The 18346-nt window shown below is 38.6% G+C and overlaps 1 protein-coding gene across 1 annotated transcript in view; it reads left to right on the top strand.

The window, feature by feature from the left end:
- The window catches only part of LOC149301085 (potassium voltage-gated channel subfamily KQT member 4-like), a 48381-nt gene that overhangs the window by 19137 nt on the left and 10898 nt on the right, over positions 1–18346 (top strand). The window contains exons 2-7 of the mRNA XM_089484566.1: positions 7764–7854; positions 12216–12342; positions 14656–14831; positions 15535–15660; positions 16688–16798; positions 16958–17053. Coding sequence (XP_089340692.1) covers positions 7764–7854; positions 12216–12342; positions 14656–14831; positions 15535–15660; positions 16688–16798; positions 16958–17053 — 727 coding nt within the window. The remainder of the gene's footprint in view (positions 1–7763; positions 7855–12215; positions 12343–14655; positions 14832–15534; positions 15661–16687; positions 16799–16957; positions 17054–18346) is intronic.

Genomic DNA, 18346 nt, shown 5'->3' with positions numbered 1-18346 from the left:
AGTATAATCTATGGTGTGTGTTAGTGACTATAAAAATGTGAAATACTGTTAAGCATGTAATATATATATATATATATATATAGCATTTAACTGAGACAAAAAAACTATTTTTATAGTTATATTTTCAGCTAAGCAACTACATTTCCATGTGTAAGCTCAATGTATATATTATTTTGAAAAATCACACTCATGAGAATATTTTATATGACAGGGCCCCTTAAACTAGCAACATTGTCATATTAAATGTGTAGACACGTTAAATTGAGAAATCAGCACCACTAATATGAATGCTGTACATAACTGAACTGAGCTCTTGTATAGCCCACATGACAGCGCAAGTAGTGGTATAATCAATATGATTATAATAGATTTTGTACCTGCAGCTACATTGTCGGTGGCCGCTGTGGGTACACATATAATTATTCCAACTGCGCATATGCCAGTCTGTGCCGCACCATATATGTGTACTTGTGTAAGCGTCTGTGTGTGTGAGCATGGATGTGTAAGTGTTTGTGTGTTAGCATGGATGTGTAAGTATCTGTTTGTGGCACTGACAAGCTGTTTGGAGGCAAAGATAGCACAAACTATCTGTTTATGGCCACTGACATGATGTTTATGGACAAAGATGGCACATACAAGCTGTTTGGGGTACTGACAAGCTGTTTGGGGACAAATATGGGAATAGGCAAGCTGTTTGGGGGCACTGTTTTCTAGTTATACTCTGTTGAACTGCATGAATTAATGACAATTATTGTTGAATATTGTATGAATGGGGCATGCTACCCCAAGGGTATTAAGATGACGAGGAAATAAAGGATAGGTATAGACATGATGTGAAGTTATGTTAGGGAGCATGAAGATGGGGTGATGATTGTGGTGCACTATGGAGTGATAATGATAGGAATGGAAATCATGGTGGGAGGTATGAATATGGTGGCTGGGAGATATTGGAATGCATTAGGTATGATGATAGTCCGGGACAACTCTACACTAACACATATGTACATACATACATACATAAATACATACAAACCTAAATACAGCCACTATAACACCATAAACATACATACATATACACATACTTACTAACACTTTATACATACATGCATGCACAACAGACACATACAATTACACATACACACACACACACATAGCCCCACTAATACCATACACTGACGCATAGATTCATATACAGCCCCTCTAAGACCATACATTTATACATACATGCACATAGCCACTCTAACACTCTCCATGCACTTACAAATATAAACACACATGCACACACACACTTACATGCGCACACACTCTTATACATACACTTAAATATACATCACATACAATCTAAAACCATACCCACTTCGCTAATTTCCTAAACTCAATTCCAAGTAGAAAACTATTTGAGTCTTGCTACACATCAAGTCCATGTGTTAGCACTGATTGGTGAATTCAGAATTCTATCTTTCTGGGACACAACAAAATGACGCTGCTAAGCTAGTAGGAACAGATATGAAGCTCTGAATTATTTATACAAGATATTGTCTTTCATTTTGTGGCTTTTTGATAGCAAAGGTAAGACTGTTTTAACCCTTTTTAATAGTGCTTTATGCTGCTTTTTATGGCACAGATATAGTAAATATCCAAATCCTCCATTAAATTGATCCAGAAGCCTGAGAGTGTGGGACAAATTGTGCATGAGCTGTGCCTGCCATGTTCGTGGCCACCGAGCACACCACCCAAACACAGTAAGACTGTCCAGCACTTTCATAACATCATGTCTACTTACTGAACTACCCATTAAGTAACAGTGCTTGCAAGGGCACAGGGCAGGCCCGAGGCCAACTGATGCCTATGGCAGTGATTTTCAGTGACTCCATTTCATAGCCTTTGCTATTCATCCAGACCTATGACACTCATGGGGGATATCACATCAACCTTGTAGGTTTCATGTGTTTTTTTCTTCTAGTGGCCATTCAAATCCAGTGCATGGGTCTTTAACCTAGAATTGACTAGGAGAGCTTCCTCTTACAACCCAGCCCTTGACCTCCAAAATGTTTCTGCCTTCTGGATAACTCTGGTATCACATCGAGTGGTTGTGTTTTCTAATAGACATGGTTTTACCTAGCAAGTGGCCCTGCTTTTTGTTAACAGATTTATATTTGTCCTCAATGAGAGACACTTTATTTCTGTGGAAGTTACACTGAGTGAAGGCTTCTTGTCCTGGGCTTGCATCGCAGTATGCGAAGCAGTTGCTTGGTGAGACTTCTCAGATCCATGCAGGATAGACACCACTGCCTGTAATCTAGAAATCACATGACTGCACCAAGCTCTTTCTACATTTAGAAACGCTGGTTAAGGGAAAATATAAGTATTAAAAAAAAAAACAGTTTTGGAGTTTGTAGCGTGATCTTGACATCCCTCCCCTCCTATTTCTCAGATGTTAACCAGTTCAGTTCTCAACTTTCCCAACACAAGCTGAAGGTTTCTCCAACAACTCTTACTGTATAGTTTAACTCCCTCTCTACTGGACATAAAGAGACATCCATTACATTCTATTTATTGAGTGCATATTACACAGTGCTATAAACTTAATTTTGGATGCTAAAAGGATTATCCTATTGATTAGAAAAACTTGCTCTACTATAATTAATTATAGCGGCCTTTCTAATACGTTATGTAAATTGGTGTAGCAATATGAATTTAGCTTTATGTATTTTGATATACTATGTACCATATAGTTATTGCATCATTTCACGTTTCTTCTGAGATTCTTCTGAGGTGTATGCTAAGGAAAGACTCTGTGAACAACGTTCCTCTAAGCAGGGATTGTGTAAAGACATTTGCAGAAATCCTTTTAGAAGTGGGAAGTATATTTTATATTCTCCACATAGATGTGCACCACTTTTATATATATATATATATATATATATGTATATAAGAATATTATGTATATATTTGTATACATCTCTATTGTATGCATGCATTTGCTTGTTTACGTACGATATGAATTTGTGGCTATATTTTAAATCATCATCCTAATGCATAATCATTTATTATTAATTTTATTATTATTATTTTTTTATGACTGATCTGGCTTTTTAGCTAGGCACAGGAGTTAGGGGTACTGGAGGTCTGGATCCCCTCTCCCTGAGGATGCTGGAACAGTGAGAGGGCAGTAACAGCATGTAAACCCCTTACACAGGCTGCAGGAGAGCGGGGTTGTGCAGCGTAAGCAGCAGAGAGGTGTGTGTGAGGGTCTCTGGGGGGTAAGTGATACCAGAATAGGAAGGGAGGTGTACGTCAAATTAATGCCTCCCCCTCAGGCAGCTGTTTAATAATGTGCTGATCTAGGGGCAGGGAAGCATTTTACTTCCCCTGCCCCGTTTGTGATGTTTAATGTTATTTCCTACTCAGCACGGCAGTAGTACTCAGAACTCATTCTGTCACAAACGCAAGACAAGAGACTTTTTTTCTTCTTCTGTCAGTTTCTAGGAAGCAGTATGTAACACACCAGGACTTCACCACTGTCTAATCTTTACATACTGAAATGGTTTCGTTTCTTCTCTTTCTCATGTTACTGTCTGTACTCACCCTGCCCTATTTTTTACTAGAGTTTTTTTTGCCGTGTAGTCATTGTCAAGTATTTGACCAAGTTTGGAGCACCTTTGTACATGGCATCCTATAACTCTTATAATAATTGTAGCACACGTATAGATAAAAAATATACTGTTTGCTTGTCTTGTATGTGCACTCCCACAATGCTTCCACAGTGCACCAGATCCCACGCAATTTTATTACGGACCAGTGGAGGGTACTTTGTGGGCCGTTAGAATACACACACCTCTCTTTTTGATGGAATGTTTTAAACTTTGAAGGAGGTGTAAGTGTAAATGTGGTGCCATTTTCTACAGGGGCCTGTAATTCTATGGTGCGCTGGTCAGGGTGACCTAATGGGTAATTTGGCCCTGCATGGAAGGTGCTCAGCATCTTGTAGAAGTGGTGGGATCGTTAGCATTCTTAATGGTCCATCCCGTGCCAGGCTGTTAAGGCTGACTAATCAAACATTAAAACATCCAGCAACTACTCTGGTGACTTATCCACCCTGCATGAGTGCATTTATCACTGAAGTCTTACTTGTACCTGAGAATATTTATGAATTGTAGTACTTCCAGGACATCCTATACTGTGTGGAGTTTATTCAATATTTGTGAGTGTGCAGAAAAGTTGGGGTTTCAATTCCCCAACTTCACTATTCGTCATGAAGGGCTAATCCGTGGGTGGAACAAGAGCTTGTGAAGCCCCTTATAAATACTTTGTTAAACCTGTGTGTTTTCTTAAAAATTAGCAAAGTGACCAAATTGCGCATTATGTGGGTCCACCTTACCCCTGCTTATAAGAGAGATATTCCAGCGTTGGCCCTACTTGACAGATAGATAATTCAGTGTGTTGAAAATAACACTCGCCCTTCAGACCTTAATGTCCATTATGTGTGGTGAACAGCATAATAAACCAAATACTAACGATCATATTTAATAACATCAACAAATGACAATCAGGGTTAAAAGACAATGCACCGTTTCCCACAGTAAGCCTACCCTACCTCCCTCCTTTCTCCCAGAATGTGTCTCTCTGCGGCAGCAACGATCCTTATTAAATATTTAAAAGCCCAGCTTAAACTTTCCAAGAGCCCGCAAATAAATGTCCATCTTGATTTCTGTTAATGCTCAGCAGTTGTTAGAGAAAAGCTGCAGAGCTAACACTCTTTATCACTCCACCGTGTCTAGAGCAATTATCACTAAGATACAGACGATAAGAAACGGTGGGAAACTAGTCTTAAACCCAGATATCTGATGCCACCCTACCCATGAAACATATTATTTTATTTATTTTAGCACCCTACTTGGATAGTCATAGGGTTTTAATGCCAATCATACATGCTCACATGTAACCACATTGTCTTTTTGTAGTTCAATTTATATCTGTAGAGATACATTGTAAGCTTGCCAGCAGGACTCTCTCTACCTAATGCATCAGCTTGTCTTTGTCGGTTCTAGTTTTGTCATACCCCATGAATATATATATTGTAAGAAGTGCTGCGGAAATTGTTGGAGTTATATAAATAAAAGATGATAATATTACCTACAATTTTACAGCGCTGTGTAATATGATAGCGCTATATATAATAATAAATAATAATAACTTGTATGTTTTAGTGCCGTCAAATTGGCTGGCCATTCTAGATGTATACTACTCTTTGGGGTTTAGAGTTGTTAGGAGAGTTACAGCTCTGTGGTGTCAATGTACATCCCCAGTGAACTTCTACTGCAGGCCCCGTATAACACACAGATTGAAATATACTTTATACAGGGTCAGCTCTTCTTGTTGGAGAAACTTGGCAGTGTTGGCCCATTATAATGAATAGTGAAATGGCTGCATGGAAACCACAACTCTCCTGAAAACTCTCCTTTTATTGGAGAAACTCCTTTTAGGAGCACTCTTTACCCCTTGCCCATCCAACTTTCAACCTCAGTTCATGACAACAAGTGCTAGTGGTCATCCTCTTTCATTTTTTTAATTCCGTTTTATGGATGCTTTTGGGTATGCTCTAATGTAACTTTTTTTTCTATGAAAAAGCAGAATGGGAAAATATGTAATTGATGGGAATGCTAAACATGTTAAAGCCCAATTAATGCTTTTTGATTTTAATTAAAAAAAAAAAAAATTATAATTTTTTTTTTTAATTCATAGTGACCCTAAAAACAACATAATTACAGACTTTCATTTTTTTTTGGACTATAATACCCATAATCCTTCACAAAGCCTAGGACATAAATCTGTCATTGTAGCAAAAAGCTTTATTAAAAATTCCATTTTGGTCTGTGTCTCAGTGGGGAAGCTGTTCCATACTTTTAATTAGTATAAGCTCGATCTTTTGTCTACATGTAAACATGAGACGGAAAGCTGTGTAAGCATTCTTTGACATATGTTTAAGTATGTGAATGTGTAAAATGATACAGCCGCTAAAATGTAAAGCTGCGCTATAGTGCACTTCCTACCACATATAAAATACATTTGTCTTCACAGATTCTAATGTATCGGTTTGTTTTAGTCTGTCAATTCTCGTCTTCTCATACCTCTTGAATATATGTATTGTATTTAGCGCTGCGTTAATTGTTGGCGCTATATAAATAAAAGATAATATTGATAATATATATGGTGGCAGACGGTCCCTTTAAGTGCCTATTTCTATCCACTGTCTCCAGACTCGATAAGAGCAAGGTGGTGGGAAATTTTAATGGACAATTCCCCAGATTGCAGTTTATATGTACCGTTACCATTGTCCTGCACAGTGTTTAAGTGCCCTTTTGCTGAGCTGTACACTCTGCTTTGTGCCATTTATTGGGATGAAACGTGCACTGATAACACAGAGGCTTATGGCATTATTAGACCATGCCAATGGCCACTCTTGAGAAATGATGTACAGCCTATGGTAGAACTGACTCAAGACCAATATGTTCTAGCTGCAAGTAAGAGCTGGCAAACGCCTTCCTGGGCTGCTCTGATTGATTCCACAATTCCACATATAGCCACATATAGAGTGACCATATGCAGTTTTTTATGCTTCTTTTACGACCTTTATAGTCTTTCCCTTCCAGTAAATGTGCTTTAGACAAGACCGGATTGTGTTCAATGAATGTTTTTTGTGTTGTTAACTACTTTGAGACTTAAATTGACATTCTTCTCAGCCTAAATTCTGCTAGCCTCCTCTGGCTAGCAGTGATATAGTTTCTATATGTACATGTTATAGAAATACCCCTTCTTGTGGTCTCCAGAAAGCCCAAAGGTTTGTGTACTTTGCAACAATAACTAAAGGCACCATTAAGGTCCCTGTAGCTCCAAAGATGGTCAGAACAGGAAAATATTTGTATTTTAGATTCAATGATAGCTGTACGTCTGCTAGAAATACGGAGTGGGCAGCAGTACAGTTAGTGGTGCAGTGAGATTTCTATTGGCTGCAATAGCATAAATAATATTAAATACCACTTCCACAGAGCACTTACACCAACTCAGCAAGTTTGCAAACATCTCCATCTATAGCCTGTGTGTCCTGTGCTCCCTCTACTGGCGATATGGTGGTAGTACATTAATGTAGACAGGTGTGCGTTTACAACAGTGTAAGTACAAATAATGGACATTTTTCCAACCTACAAAAAAAGTAAAGGTTTTTTTTGGTAGATGTAGCTTAAATAAAAGCTGATTAATATAAGATACATTCCCAACATTTATGCTGAGCACAAGAACAAGTGGCAGTCAACATGTAGCTTTCCAGCTGTTGGAGAATTAAATACCCCATGATACTGAGCTAGCCTGTGGATTTGTAGTTAGTAAAAAAAACTGCTCACATCTTGTATGCCAGCTACTATTCCATAAATTAAAGTAAAGGGGACAAGGCGCGTCACTGGTCGATATTATTCAGATGACTGTTTTTTTTTTTAAATTGTATCAACTAGTTGTGATATATAAGGTTGAAGATGTGTAAACTGTGGAGTTTGGGTTGTTTGCAATACTGTACCATATGAGGGAAATAGAATGCAAACAAATTTTATGTATGTGTTTCTTTGGAAACTATGTTTAGTCTATAGTTTATATATATATATATATATATATATATATATATATATACACATGTAATTTTGTTTGATGTGCAATGCTGTATATACACAAGGGTCAATCTAATAAACTATAATTCTTTTTTTTTGGTGCAGATTTTTTCTGGTTTTCAGCTGTCTGGTGCTCTCGGTGTTTTCCACAATCCCCGAATTCCATAATTTAGCCAACAAAGGACTCTTCATACTGGTGAGAAGTCTTTCTCTTCTTCAATGAACCATTATCTCTTTTTTATGCATTTTTTTTTTAACTTCCACTATAATCTAAATGTCATGGTAAACGTCCAAATAAATGTATGGATAATGTATTGGCTATAGGTGCTATCATCTTTCACTCTATCATATTCATTTTACTGCTAAGTCTTACACAGCAGACCGGATCCCAAAACTTAGGAACCAAGGAATGCTTTACCGCGACTGCTTAAAATATTTAGCTCAGCAATTCAGATTTATGATTTATGGAGATATGGTAATTTTAACAAACAAGACATGCATTTTAGCGCAAGTTATCCTGTGACAAGCTCTTATTCTCTGTCCCCCTCTATACACTAGGGATTATATATAAAATGATTGTGGTGCACAATTTGTGTTATCATTTTAACAACCAATTGATTTTTTCTGCAGGAATTCTATATTGATGAGACCACTTTTCAAGCACCAGACCCTCACTGTTTTAAGTTATATAGGTCTTGGAAATACTGATTATAACTCTTATAGCTTGGTTTGCTGGACACTTTGGAGTCTTGAACAAACTTTCTTGAACTGTTTTTTTTTTTAAATTTAACATATGTTGTCGCAATGTGATTGCAAAGCTGGCCGCTTAATATTTTGAAGCAAAATTGCATGCTTAAAAAAAAAGTTTACGTTTTAGTGTCCCTGGGGTTAAAACTTGGCACTTTAAAGGGACACTCACCATTATATGCACTTTAACACATATGAGAGCTGAGAGCTCCCTTGAAATTATCATGGTGTCTCCCTTGCAAATGCATGGTGGTAGTCTGCAGACTTTCCCCATATGCATTTGCCCCTTTTTCCATCCCAGCTATTTGCCGGAGTATAATATGCTTACTGCCAGTCAGTTCCAGCACTGGAGTGCTAACTTAAAGGCCACGGAGCAATGAATCACAGGTATGCTACTGTCTACTGAATGCACAAAGCCACATGCTACAGCATGAAGCCCATATAGTAGGTATCCATCAGTTGGTTCCATGTTAAAGGACTACTTTGGCTGCCTGAGCAGTATCTTTAAAGGTAGGTAGGAGCCACTACCATGCATTGGCCCTCCTGGCATTGGCCTGGTATACCAGATGGTCTTAACATACGTGTAAGGACATGTAAAGAGCAGCCTTATATGCAGATTTTTTTTTTTGAGTAAATAAATTATTAGATTAGCCATTAAACATGGTGTAATAGCAAAAAAAGAGACAGCTTCTTAAACTATGCCTGTACGGTTAATTAGTGGACTTCTAAAGCCCATATGTACACTGTAATAATGTGTTTAAAAGGGGGGTTACCCCATAATATGGTGGGTTGGCCAGGCTGTTGTTTACTAGGCCAGCTCCCATCACCACTTAAAATGCATTCAAAGAGATAAAACCAGGGGAACCAGGTGAAGCACCTTCTTGCACAGAGTGTAGTTTGCTCAGTTCAGCCCAATTGTATATATGGGTTATACGGGCATGAATAGATGTTTATTTAACGTGGACATACCCATAAGCACAATTTAAACCATGATGAGCAAAACTAAAATAAAAAAGTGAAAATCAAACAGCAGGTATTCAAATTGGCCTGCAATTTACAGACAATGATATTGTCTATAAATTGTTAAACTATAGGATGAGGATTTATTTTTTTTTAAGTAGAACATATACCCTGCCACTCCTCTTTCCCTCCTTTACCTTTGCTCTATAAAATGCATGTTCTGTATCTAACAACCTAACAGACATACACTTCACCTCTGGTTCCCTGGACCTTCTTGCTCTAACAGAAACCTTGCTAAGCTCTTGTAACTCTGCCTCTCCCGCTGCTGTCTCACATGATGGCTTCCACCTTACTCATACTCCAAAACCTGATGATAGCAAGGATGGTGGTGTAGGCTTCCTACTCCCCCCACCTTGCACTTTTCAACCTATTCCCTCTGTTTCATTCCTCTCTGTCTCCTCATTTGAGCTCCATGCTGTCCATTGTATACTGTCCTCCTGGCTTTGAAATGTCTTTCCATTACCTCCTATTTTGATTCGTACAGAGCATACTAACTCCCCTAGTTGCAATGATGGTCACACCCTAGACCTTATTTTTTTCTAGCATGTGCTCTCTTACTAACTTCTCCACTTATCCTTTCCCCTCTCTCTGACCACCTGTCCAGCTCTTTTACTTTGCCTCCTACGCCTTCCCTTTTCTCCCAACGGCCTTGCCTAACCAGAGACCTTAGCTCTCTCAATCTTCAGAAATTCTCGACTAATTTACATCTGCTCTTGAGGATGTAGCCCAAACCACTATTCACTCTTTGCATTTCCAACCTTTGCACAGAACAGTAATCCAACACCTTCAACGTTGCTCCCACAGTCCCCTTCTTGCCCTTGCATACCTCTCACTCACACCCTCCCATTTACTGAACTCCTCGTCCTCTTCTACATCTTCTACAAATCTGTCCAACCACCGTCCCATCTCTCTACTTCCTCTCGCTTCCAGCCTCTTGAAACAATTGTTGAGACCCAACTAAGTTTCTGGACTCCAACTCCTTACTTGACTCTCTTCAATCTGGATACCACCCTCAGCATACTTAGATTGCCCTAACGCTACTAATGACCTCCTCACTGCTAAGCCCAAGGGCCACTAGTTCATCCTAATCCTATTGGACCTTTCTGCTGCTTTTGACACTGTGAACCATCCTCTTCTCCTAAATTTACAAAAACTGGATAAGAAATAAAGGCATTTTTCATTGAGTTCAATGGATAGTTTTACATTTGTATCAACCATATACTGTTTTTTTCTACCATGCGTCGGCTGATATTGAGATCAGGGGGTTCAGAGGGTTAAAGTGGTTGTTTAACCAACTTACTATAAAATGTTATAAGCTTGTTAAACCTGTGTTTTGCCTTTTAAACCTAGTGAATATCACTCTAAAACCCTCAAAACTCCTGGTATTCAGAGACAACTTTTAAAGCTTAGATATGTATAAAGAGGTCTGAATGGGTTTAAACAATGAAGAGCTTCAAGTGGGTGAAAGTCATACATTCAGGATTGTTTGTACACAGTAGCAAATTGTTTTGATAAGGCGGCACACAATCCTAGCAATAAAAAAAATTGGCAGCGATTTAGGATCAGTCCCACATAGTTGAACAGATTCTAAAAAAGACCATGTTCATTCCTTTTTCCATTTTGATTGGATCCCATTTCTGTTCCTAATAACTGAGTTATAAAAATAATATTACAAATAATAGCAAGTTTTGGCCCCACACTTTTTTTTTAATAGCGCTCCCCTTTCCAAATGAGTATTCTCCACCTGCCTTAGGGATTTGTAACAATGCAGATATCCTAGCTTCACCTTTCACAACTGTGTAACAATCATGGAAAAGAACGTGTAATAGCAAAGCTTATTAATGTAAACCGCTCAATGACTCTGACAATACAGAGTCAATTATTTTCTAGCAATAATATTACTCTAAATGAAGGCTAGCATTTTCTGGGATTTCATTAACAGTGACGGCACACCAGATGGTTTTTAACTGTTTGAATGCCTAAGCCAAAGCCACAGACTTTCTTGAATACTAAATATTTATTATTACATGTTTTTAAAATGTTATCTTGAATTTAAGTTCCTTTCATCTTGATAGTGAAAAAAAAATTCTTAATGTTGGAAATGCCATTTAAGCTCACAGTCTAGGTCTTGTAGGCCTTTTAAGAGAACTTTCGTTAGTGCATCAAAAATTTGTGCTGAGTAGAGCCCTGCTCCTGTTTAATTTGTGATGCTCCTACCCTTCCTGATGCCTCAATGCCCCTTTCTCCCAGTGTCACAATCGGCTGACGTCAGGAGTCCTTGCTCCGGAGATGAAGTCTAAATTAAGAAGTCCTTGGTGTCTCTCCTTTGATTAAGCACAGTTGACTTTGTTTTTGGAAAGGTGCTGGAGATAACAAAAGATACATTGCTGATGTTTTGGAAACTAGACCTTCCCAACAGAGGGAGATCAATGTGATGGAAGTGTGGATCAGTGTCATCTGAGAAAACCTCACACTTAATATTGCTTTACAACATTCCTTGACTATCATATAAAACATATATTCATCTGAGTGACAAACTATGGGCCACTGACATGAAAGGCATTTTTTATTAGCAGTCATTGCAATGTGATCTGAGATAACTTTACACACACACAAATATAGAACATGAAGACCTCTCATTATACTTGACCTGACTCTGAGATTGCTTCAGAAGTGGTTATGAGTAGGCCCAGATGTACACTTAACCATATAATACATGTGTGTTGGTGTGAGACAATGTCTTATGATTTGTGGAGTAACTTCCCTCCTCTCATTTTCCTATGATACCAGGAATTTGTGATGATAGTGGTGTTTGGCATGGAGTATATAATCCGGATCTGGTCCGCTGGATGCTGCTGCCGTTACCGAGGCTGGAAAGGACGTCTCAGATTTGCCAGGAAGCCTTTCTGTGTCATTGGTAAGGATTTAATAACACAGTTTTTTTTGTGGAGAAGACACAACTCACTCACAAAACCACCACAATCAGGGACTGTCTGGTGCTATAACCACTCCTTGAAAAGGCAGCAGGGAGTGAAGCAGATGGCATGTAAAAATTGGGTGTCCTCTGTACCCTCAACATCAGCACAAGAACTGTGCAAAGGGAGCTTTATGATATGGGCTTCCATGGCAGAGCAGCTGCACACAAGATCAGTATGCACAATGCCAAGCGGCGGCTGGAGTGGTGTAAAGCATTGGATTCTGGATGAGTGGAAGCATGTTCTCTGGAGTGATCAATCATCATTCACTATCTGGACGTCTGATGGACGAGCCTGGGATTTGGTGGATGCCAGGAGAACACTACTTAACTTAATGCATAGTGCCTACTCTAAAGTTTGGTGGAGGAATGATAATGTTCTGGGGCAGTTTTTCAGGGTTTGGGCTAGGCACCTTGGTTCAAGTGAGAGTTAAAGGGTAATGTTAATACTACAGAATACTAAGACGTTTTAGACAATTGTATGCTTCCAATATTGTGGCACTAGTTTGTGGAAGGCCCTTTCCTGTTCCAGCAATGCCTCTGTGCACTAAGCAATGTCCATAAAGACATGGTTGCATAGGTTAACGCCATTAAACACCTTTGGGATGAATTGGAATCCCAATTGCAACGAGGAGTAATTGTTATGTTAAGGATTGAATTGGTCAATAGCTCTGTTGCAGTTATGTAGAGATTAAGGACAAAAACCCCACTTTGACTCAGCTTCAGAAGATAATAATAATAATAGATACTTCTCTCTCCACAGTGAAGTGACTATAGACAAAAATGCACTTGGTCATGACTATAATCTCACTTACACTCTTAAGAAGAACTAACAGTGTGGTGCTTTGTAAAGGGTGCCGTTTTATCTTTTTTATCGTGTACAAACCAATTTCTTAGCAAAGGTATAGATCAAAATATATGGTCTATCCATTTTGCAAGAGAAGGTTGTAGGCCCACACATGGGATTTCACTAGCCCAGCTTGTAGCAAATTATACACTCAAGCCCTATACATTCACACATTTATGATTTTGTGAACCGTTAGTAAAGATTAAGTCCCTAAATTTGCAATTGAGAACCAAAAACTAATGCTAATGCTTCTGTGAGTTCTGAATCTGTATGCATTTTTCCCTTTGCGTCTGGTTTTTCTACTCCTTTATCTTTGTAAATGTTTTCCTTTGCCTTTCACTCCATCTCCAGATGTTACAATTCCAAAGGGACAAAGCCTTTTTTTCCTCTCTGTATTCCCCGTCAGCAGAACAGCTGCAGAATGGGGTCCTGTCTTCCATTGTAGTGGTAGAGGGAGATATAAATGGGTGGGTATGTGGAGATATTGCCGAGCTAGCACTGTCACAGGTAATAGATGGATTGTGTAAGGGAAAAAGAGAGCGTTCAGCAATATTTAAACAATGAGTGTCACTGCTCCTCTAGACTACCGGAGAGCAATATCACCCTCCCTCACCAAAAAGACTGCAGAAACACAAAAGATACACCATATGGATAATAAAAGGAATACGTCCATAACAGAGGAGCTTACACTCTGAGCTACATAATACAGTGAAAATAAAATCACAGATCCAACGTGTACAGGCTAAAAATATTGTAGGAGTTTTGAATATATAACAATAAATTATTTTGTTTTTTTATGGGTTATTAATTATATTATTAATATTATTAATTATTAGTATTACATAATAACATTGTGATGGGTGTGATTACTGTTTTGTAATAGTATAGTATAATATAGTACTGTTTTGTAATAGTACTACCAAAATTAAATCCCAATGATTATTCAGAAAATTTACATATTTTTATATTTATGGACATACTGGAGAAATAGTCAAGCTACTCTAAGTTGGAACACCAGCCAGCTTTGAACTTTTCACCCCAGAGTTGCCACCTCCTGGTGAGGTTGTTATTACCTCCAGCAGCACATCTTCTAAGGGAAAAGAGCTAGTTTATTTTGCTGCCTACCCTCCATATACAAATTCAGAGAAAAACTGGATTCACCCTGAATACATCAGTCAGCCACCCTGAAGCATGCAGAGGGGAAAAACAATGAAGCACCCAGTGACCCCCTTGTGTTTTTGAACAAGACTGCATTTGATCATTTGTATCAATTCAGCCATTTGCAATTGAAATTTTTTATTGGATCTTTCTCTAGATTTTCTTGATATTTCTCAAGAGGAGACATGGAGATCAACCTTGTGCAAGGATTATCTGCACCAAAATAAAACCTCTCTTCTCTTAACCTTTAGATTTTATCGTTCTGGTGGCCTCTCTTGCTGTCATTGCGGCTGGCACTCAGGGTAACATCTTTGCAACATCGGCCCTGCGTAGCATGAGATTCCTCCAGATCCTGCGCATGGTGCGTATGGACCGGCGTGGTGGCACCTGGAAATTGTTGGGGTCCGTGGTGTATGCTCATAGCAAGGTAAGCTGTTAGGGTAACCAATAAAACAGTGCTATGTGGAACCCTCTAGTACACAAAAACATAATATGTACTTTAAACATTTGCCACTCCATTGGGGGCATATATGGAACCATTAAAATAGATAACAAAACACATGTAATCGAATGGTTGCTGTAAAGCTGTTGTATACCAATAATACAATAATATTAATGTAACAATATGAGAAAGGATCGCTAAAATAACATACATATGAAACAATGTTGGACTGTCAATGTTTCATGCCTGGAACATGAGCAAAAATGTGGGAGATGCTTAAAATTGGTGGGGAGAGAGTGGAAAGATTGGCAGATCATAGCCAGAATTAGGCAGCATATATGTGGAAGCCTCCATAAAGGTCTAACCCTTTATCTCCTAGTCTGGTCTCTTATATGGAGGACATAACTGCACCATCAAGTGAGCAAGTGCATTTATTGGTATATCATGGGTCCAAGTATGTCCTTCCATACCAACTAAATATAGAGAAAATCTGTCCAGAGACTCTGTTGCTCAATTTATTAGTTGAGCTTTTGCCGGGAGCAAATTGTCCATTGTCGGGCCGGCCCTGAGAGGAGTATTGCTACATGACTTGATGGTGCTTTGTTTAGATAAGGTGGGCCATTGCCACAGGACTTTAATGTATCTTTCCTTATATATGGTGGAACAACATCTCTCTGTCACCCTCCAGGAGCTGATCACTGCCTGGTATATTGGTTTCCTGGTGCTTATATTTGCCTCCTTCCTGGTGTATCTGGCAGAGAAGGATTCCAATAACCAGTTTTCAACATACGCAGACTCTCTTTGGTGGGGAACGGTAAGTTGGATGGGCCGTGGCCACTGTGGGAATTTTTTTATATTTTACTTGATCTACTTATTTTGCCATCTCAAGAATTAATTTTTGCTCCATAGCAGTTTTCAACCATGGCTCTAAAAATAAGCTTCACCCCACAGTCCACTGGTCTCAGAAATAGTGGAAGTAGCTTCCTTGTGACCAGAGGATTTTGTAATATTGAGAGAGATCACATTACAATATGGCTTTCTTTGGTGTTTGAAAATGGAAGTCATTATTTTATTTTTAGAAGCAAATTGAAGTAAGCCTTTGCCTGTCAGGGATTCTTCCAAAAAAAGTGCGCAAGTAATGCTCTGACTTTTTTCCATTTCTTCTTCAGGAAGAACACTGCAAACACTATTTAGCTTTTAGAAAGGGTATTTTTGTTTAATTGACATGGTCTGCAAAGATTTTGAAACTTGAATGGGAGTTGTAGCATTTCTCTGCAGGAACCCTGTCGATGACTCGTAAGAAAACTTGGTTGAAAAGACAATTTTTAAAATGTGTATCCGGCACTATTGAGACGGATATAGCTAAATTATCTGATTCTATTTATTAAATTCAGTAAGTGTTACTTATTTTTGCAGTTATTGATTTTTACATCAGTTTATTGAAACTACAGTTTCAGCTGATACCCGCCTGGGGAAGTATGATTTACTAATACCATACGTGGTAGATCTAATGAGACCCATGAGGGCACCTTATTTTTTTTAGGAGTTAGGAGTTGAGAGTAGAGGTGTCACCTTCTGCATAAGACAATGTTCTTTACAAACAGGGTAGCAGACTAAGTTGCTAAAATTCATTAATAAGATGTTGCACTGGTCAATCTTGTGTATACATCTAATAGAGAGTCAAATCTACTTATTGTACAATAGATGTTTTTTTAAATAAATATGTTATGTATTTTAACCAATACACATGCATATAATGATTTATTTGTTTCTTTTTGTATCGTCTAAAGCTATTACGATAGTTCTTTTGTGTTTTTCATCATTTCTCTCTTGATTCTCAGATAACCCTGACCACGATTGGTTATGGTGATAAGACTCCACGTACGTGGCTTGGAAGAGTCCTTGCTGCTGGCTTTGCACTTTTGGGCATCTCTTTCTTTGCCCTTCCTGCAGTGAGTAACACTTGATCATTCCTTATTAAACTTATGGGTGAAATAAGTACAGTTTAGACTGTGAATTGGTTATGGACACCTGGAAATACTTTGGGCTAAAAGGTGCAGAAGATGGTTGAGGGTATTGCTGTGTTACCCACAGATTCTGTGCTTTAACAGGGTATTCTGGGATCTGGCTTCGCTCTGAAAGTACAGGAGCAGCATCGGCAGAAACATTTTGAAAAACGGAGGACTCCAGCAGCAAACCTTATCCAGGTGAGATCATATAGAAAGAGAGATTCCAGGAGAGTGAATACAAATTAGAAGCAAATCCAGAGCTATTGAAACGCTACACAGGCTACGTTACATCATAAAAAAACATCAGAAAATTCCAAAGAAATATTGAAATGTCCACACTGGAGACGCAAAGGAAGATATATTGTAGAAACATTCACATGCATGAGAGTGTTAGCATACTAGCAGAGAGAAGCATATTTAATGGAAGGAATGTGTCAAAACATGAGGTCAGACTAGAATTCTGAAGGGTGACAGGCTCTGTAGAAATATATGGGAGAACGTTCTTCATGCAGAGTGGTGGCTTCATAGGACACGTTACTTGCCTGAGCAGTCAAGGCTAATACAGAAAGGTAATAAATATATTTTGGAACTTTTCTGAACACACTCTTGTTTAGCTCATAGGGAAAAAGTCTTGTTTTCCTAACATCTTCCATCCAGTAAGCTATGAAAGTTTAGAGAGATATTACATTGGTGCTATTTGACAATATCTGTAAAAATAAGATAGATGGTGTGAATATAAAAAAGATTGTACTTTGTACATATTTTGTAATACATTTCTTGATTCAGCATGGATGTCTTTAATCTTGGTGAGTTGGATGATCCGAGCCATAATATTTAGGAAAGAGTACAGTGTTGCTATGGCTGGTATTTATATTCACATCAAAACAAAAGAGTCCAGGTTGTTCCCCCTCCTCAACTTCTGGCCACGGCTGGTTATATAAATATTAAGCTGGCTGTCTTTGGAGGGTGTTATACCTGGGGGGAAGATCCAAGCATGCTGGGAACTGTTAAAATCCAGCCGAAGAGAGGGGAGAAGGAGCACAGTATCTTGACATTGATAGAAAACAGATCCACTTCCTCACCAATTAGTGGAAAACTGCATGGTCATTCATCAGTGCTGAGCTAAATACCCCCTGCCAGACCCGACATAGAAATCTGACCAATGACGCTGAATTGGGGAACCGGTGCGGTATGCTATAATATGAATACAGAATGCCACAAGTGCTTCCTAGGTTTACATCGCAGGCACGAGAAATACTGTCTCCATGCAGACCCCTAAGAAAGTTACATGACTCAACCCATCTAAGGCTTTGCAGTCAAAATGCTATCTAGATTATAACATTATAGCTCCTAATGTTGTGCCATTTGATTTTAAACTCTACTCATGTGTCTCTCTGGCTCCAAAATTTAGCATGAACATGATCTGAGTATCATATCTAACTGGGAACATTGCAGCTGATTACATAGAAGGTTTTCTGACTTTAATGATGT

This window comes from Sceloporus occidentalis, unplaced genomic scaffold (genome assembly GCF_023333645.1).
Source record: "Sceloporus occidentalis isolate IW3139 unplaced genomic scaffold, rSceOcc1.0.p SCAF_22, whole genome shotgun sequence".
Taxonomy (NCBI): Eukaryota; Metazoa; Chordata; class Lepidosauria; order Squamata; family Phrynosomatidae; genus Sceloporus; species Sceloporus occidentalis.
Note: the sequence above shows the minus strand (reverse complement) of the source record. Positions and strands in the feature narration are given on the sequence as shown.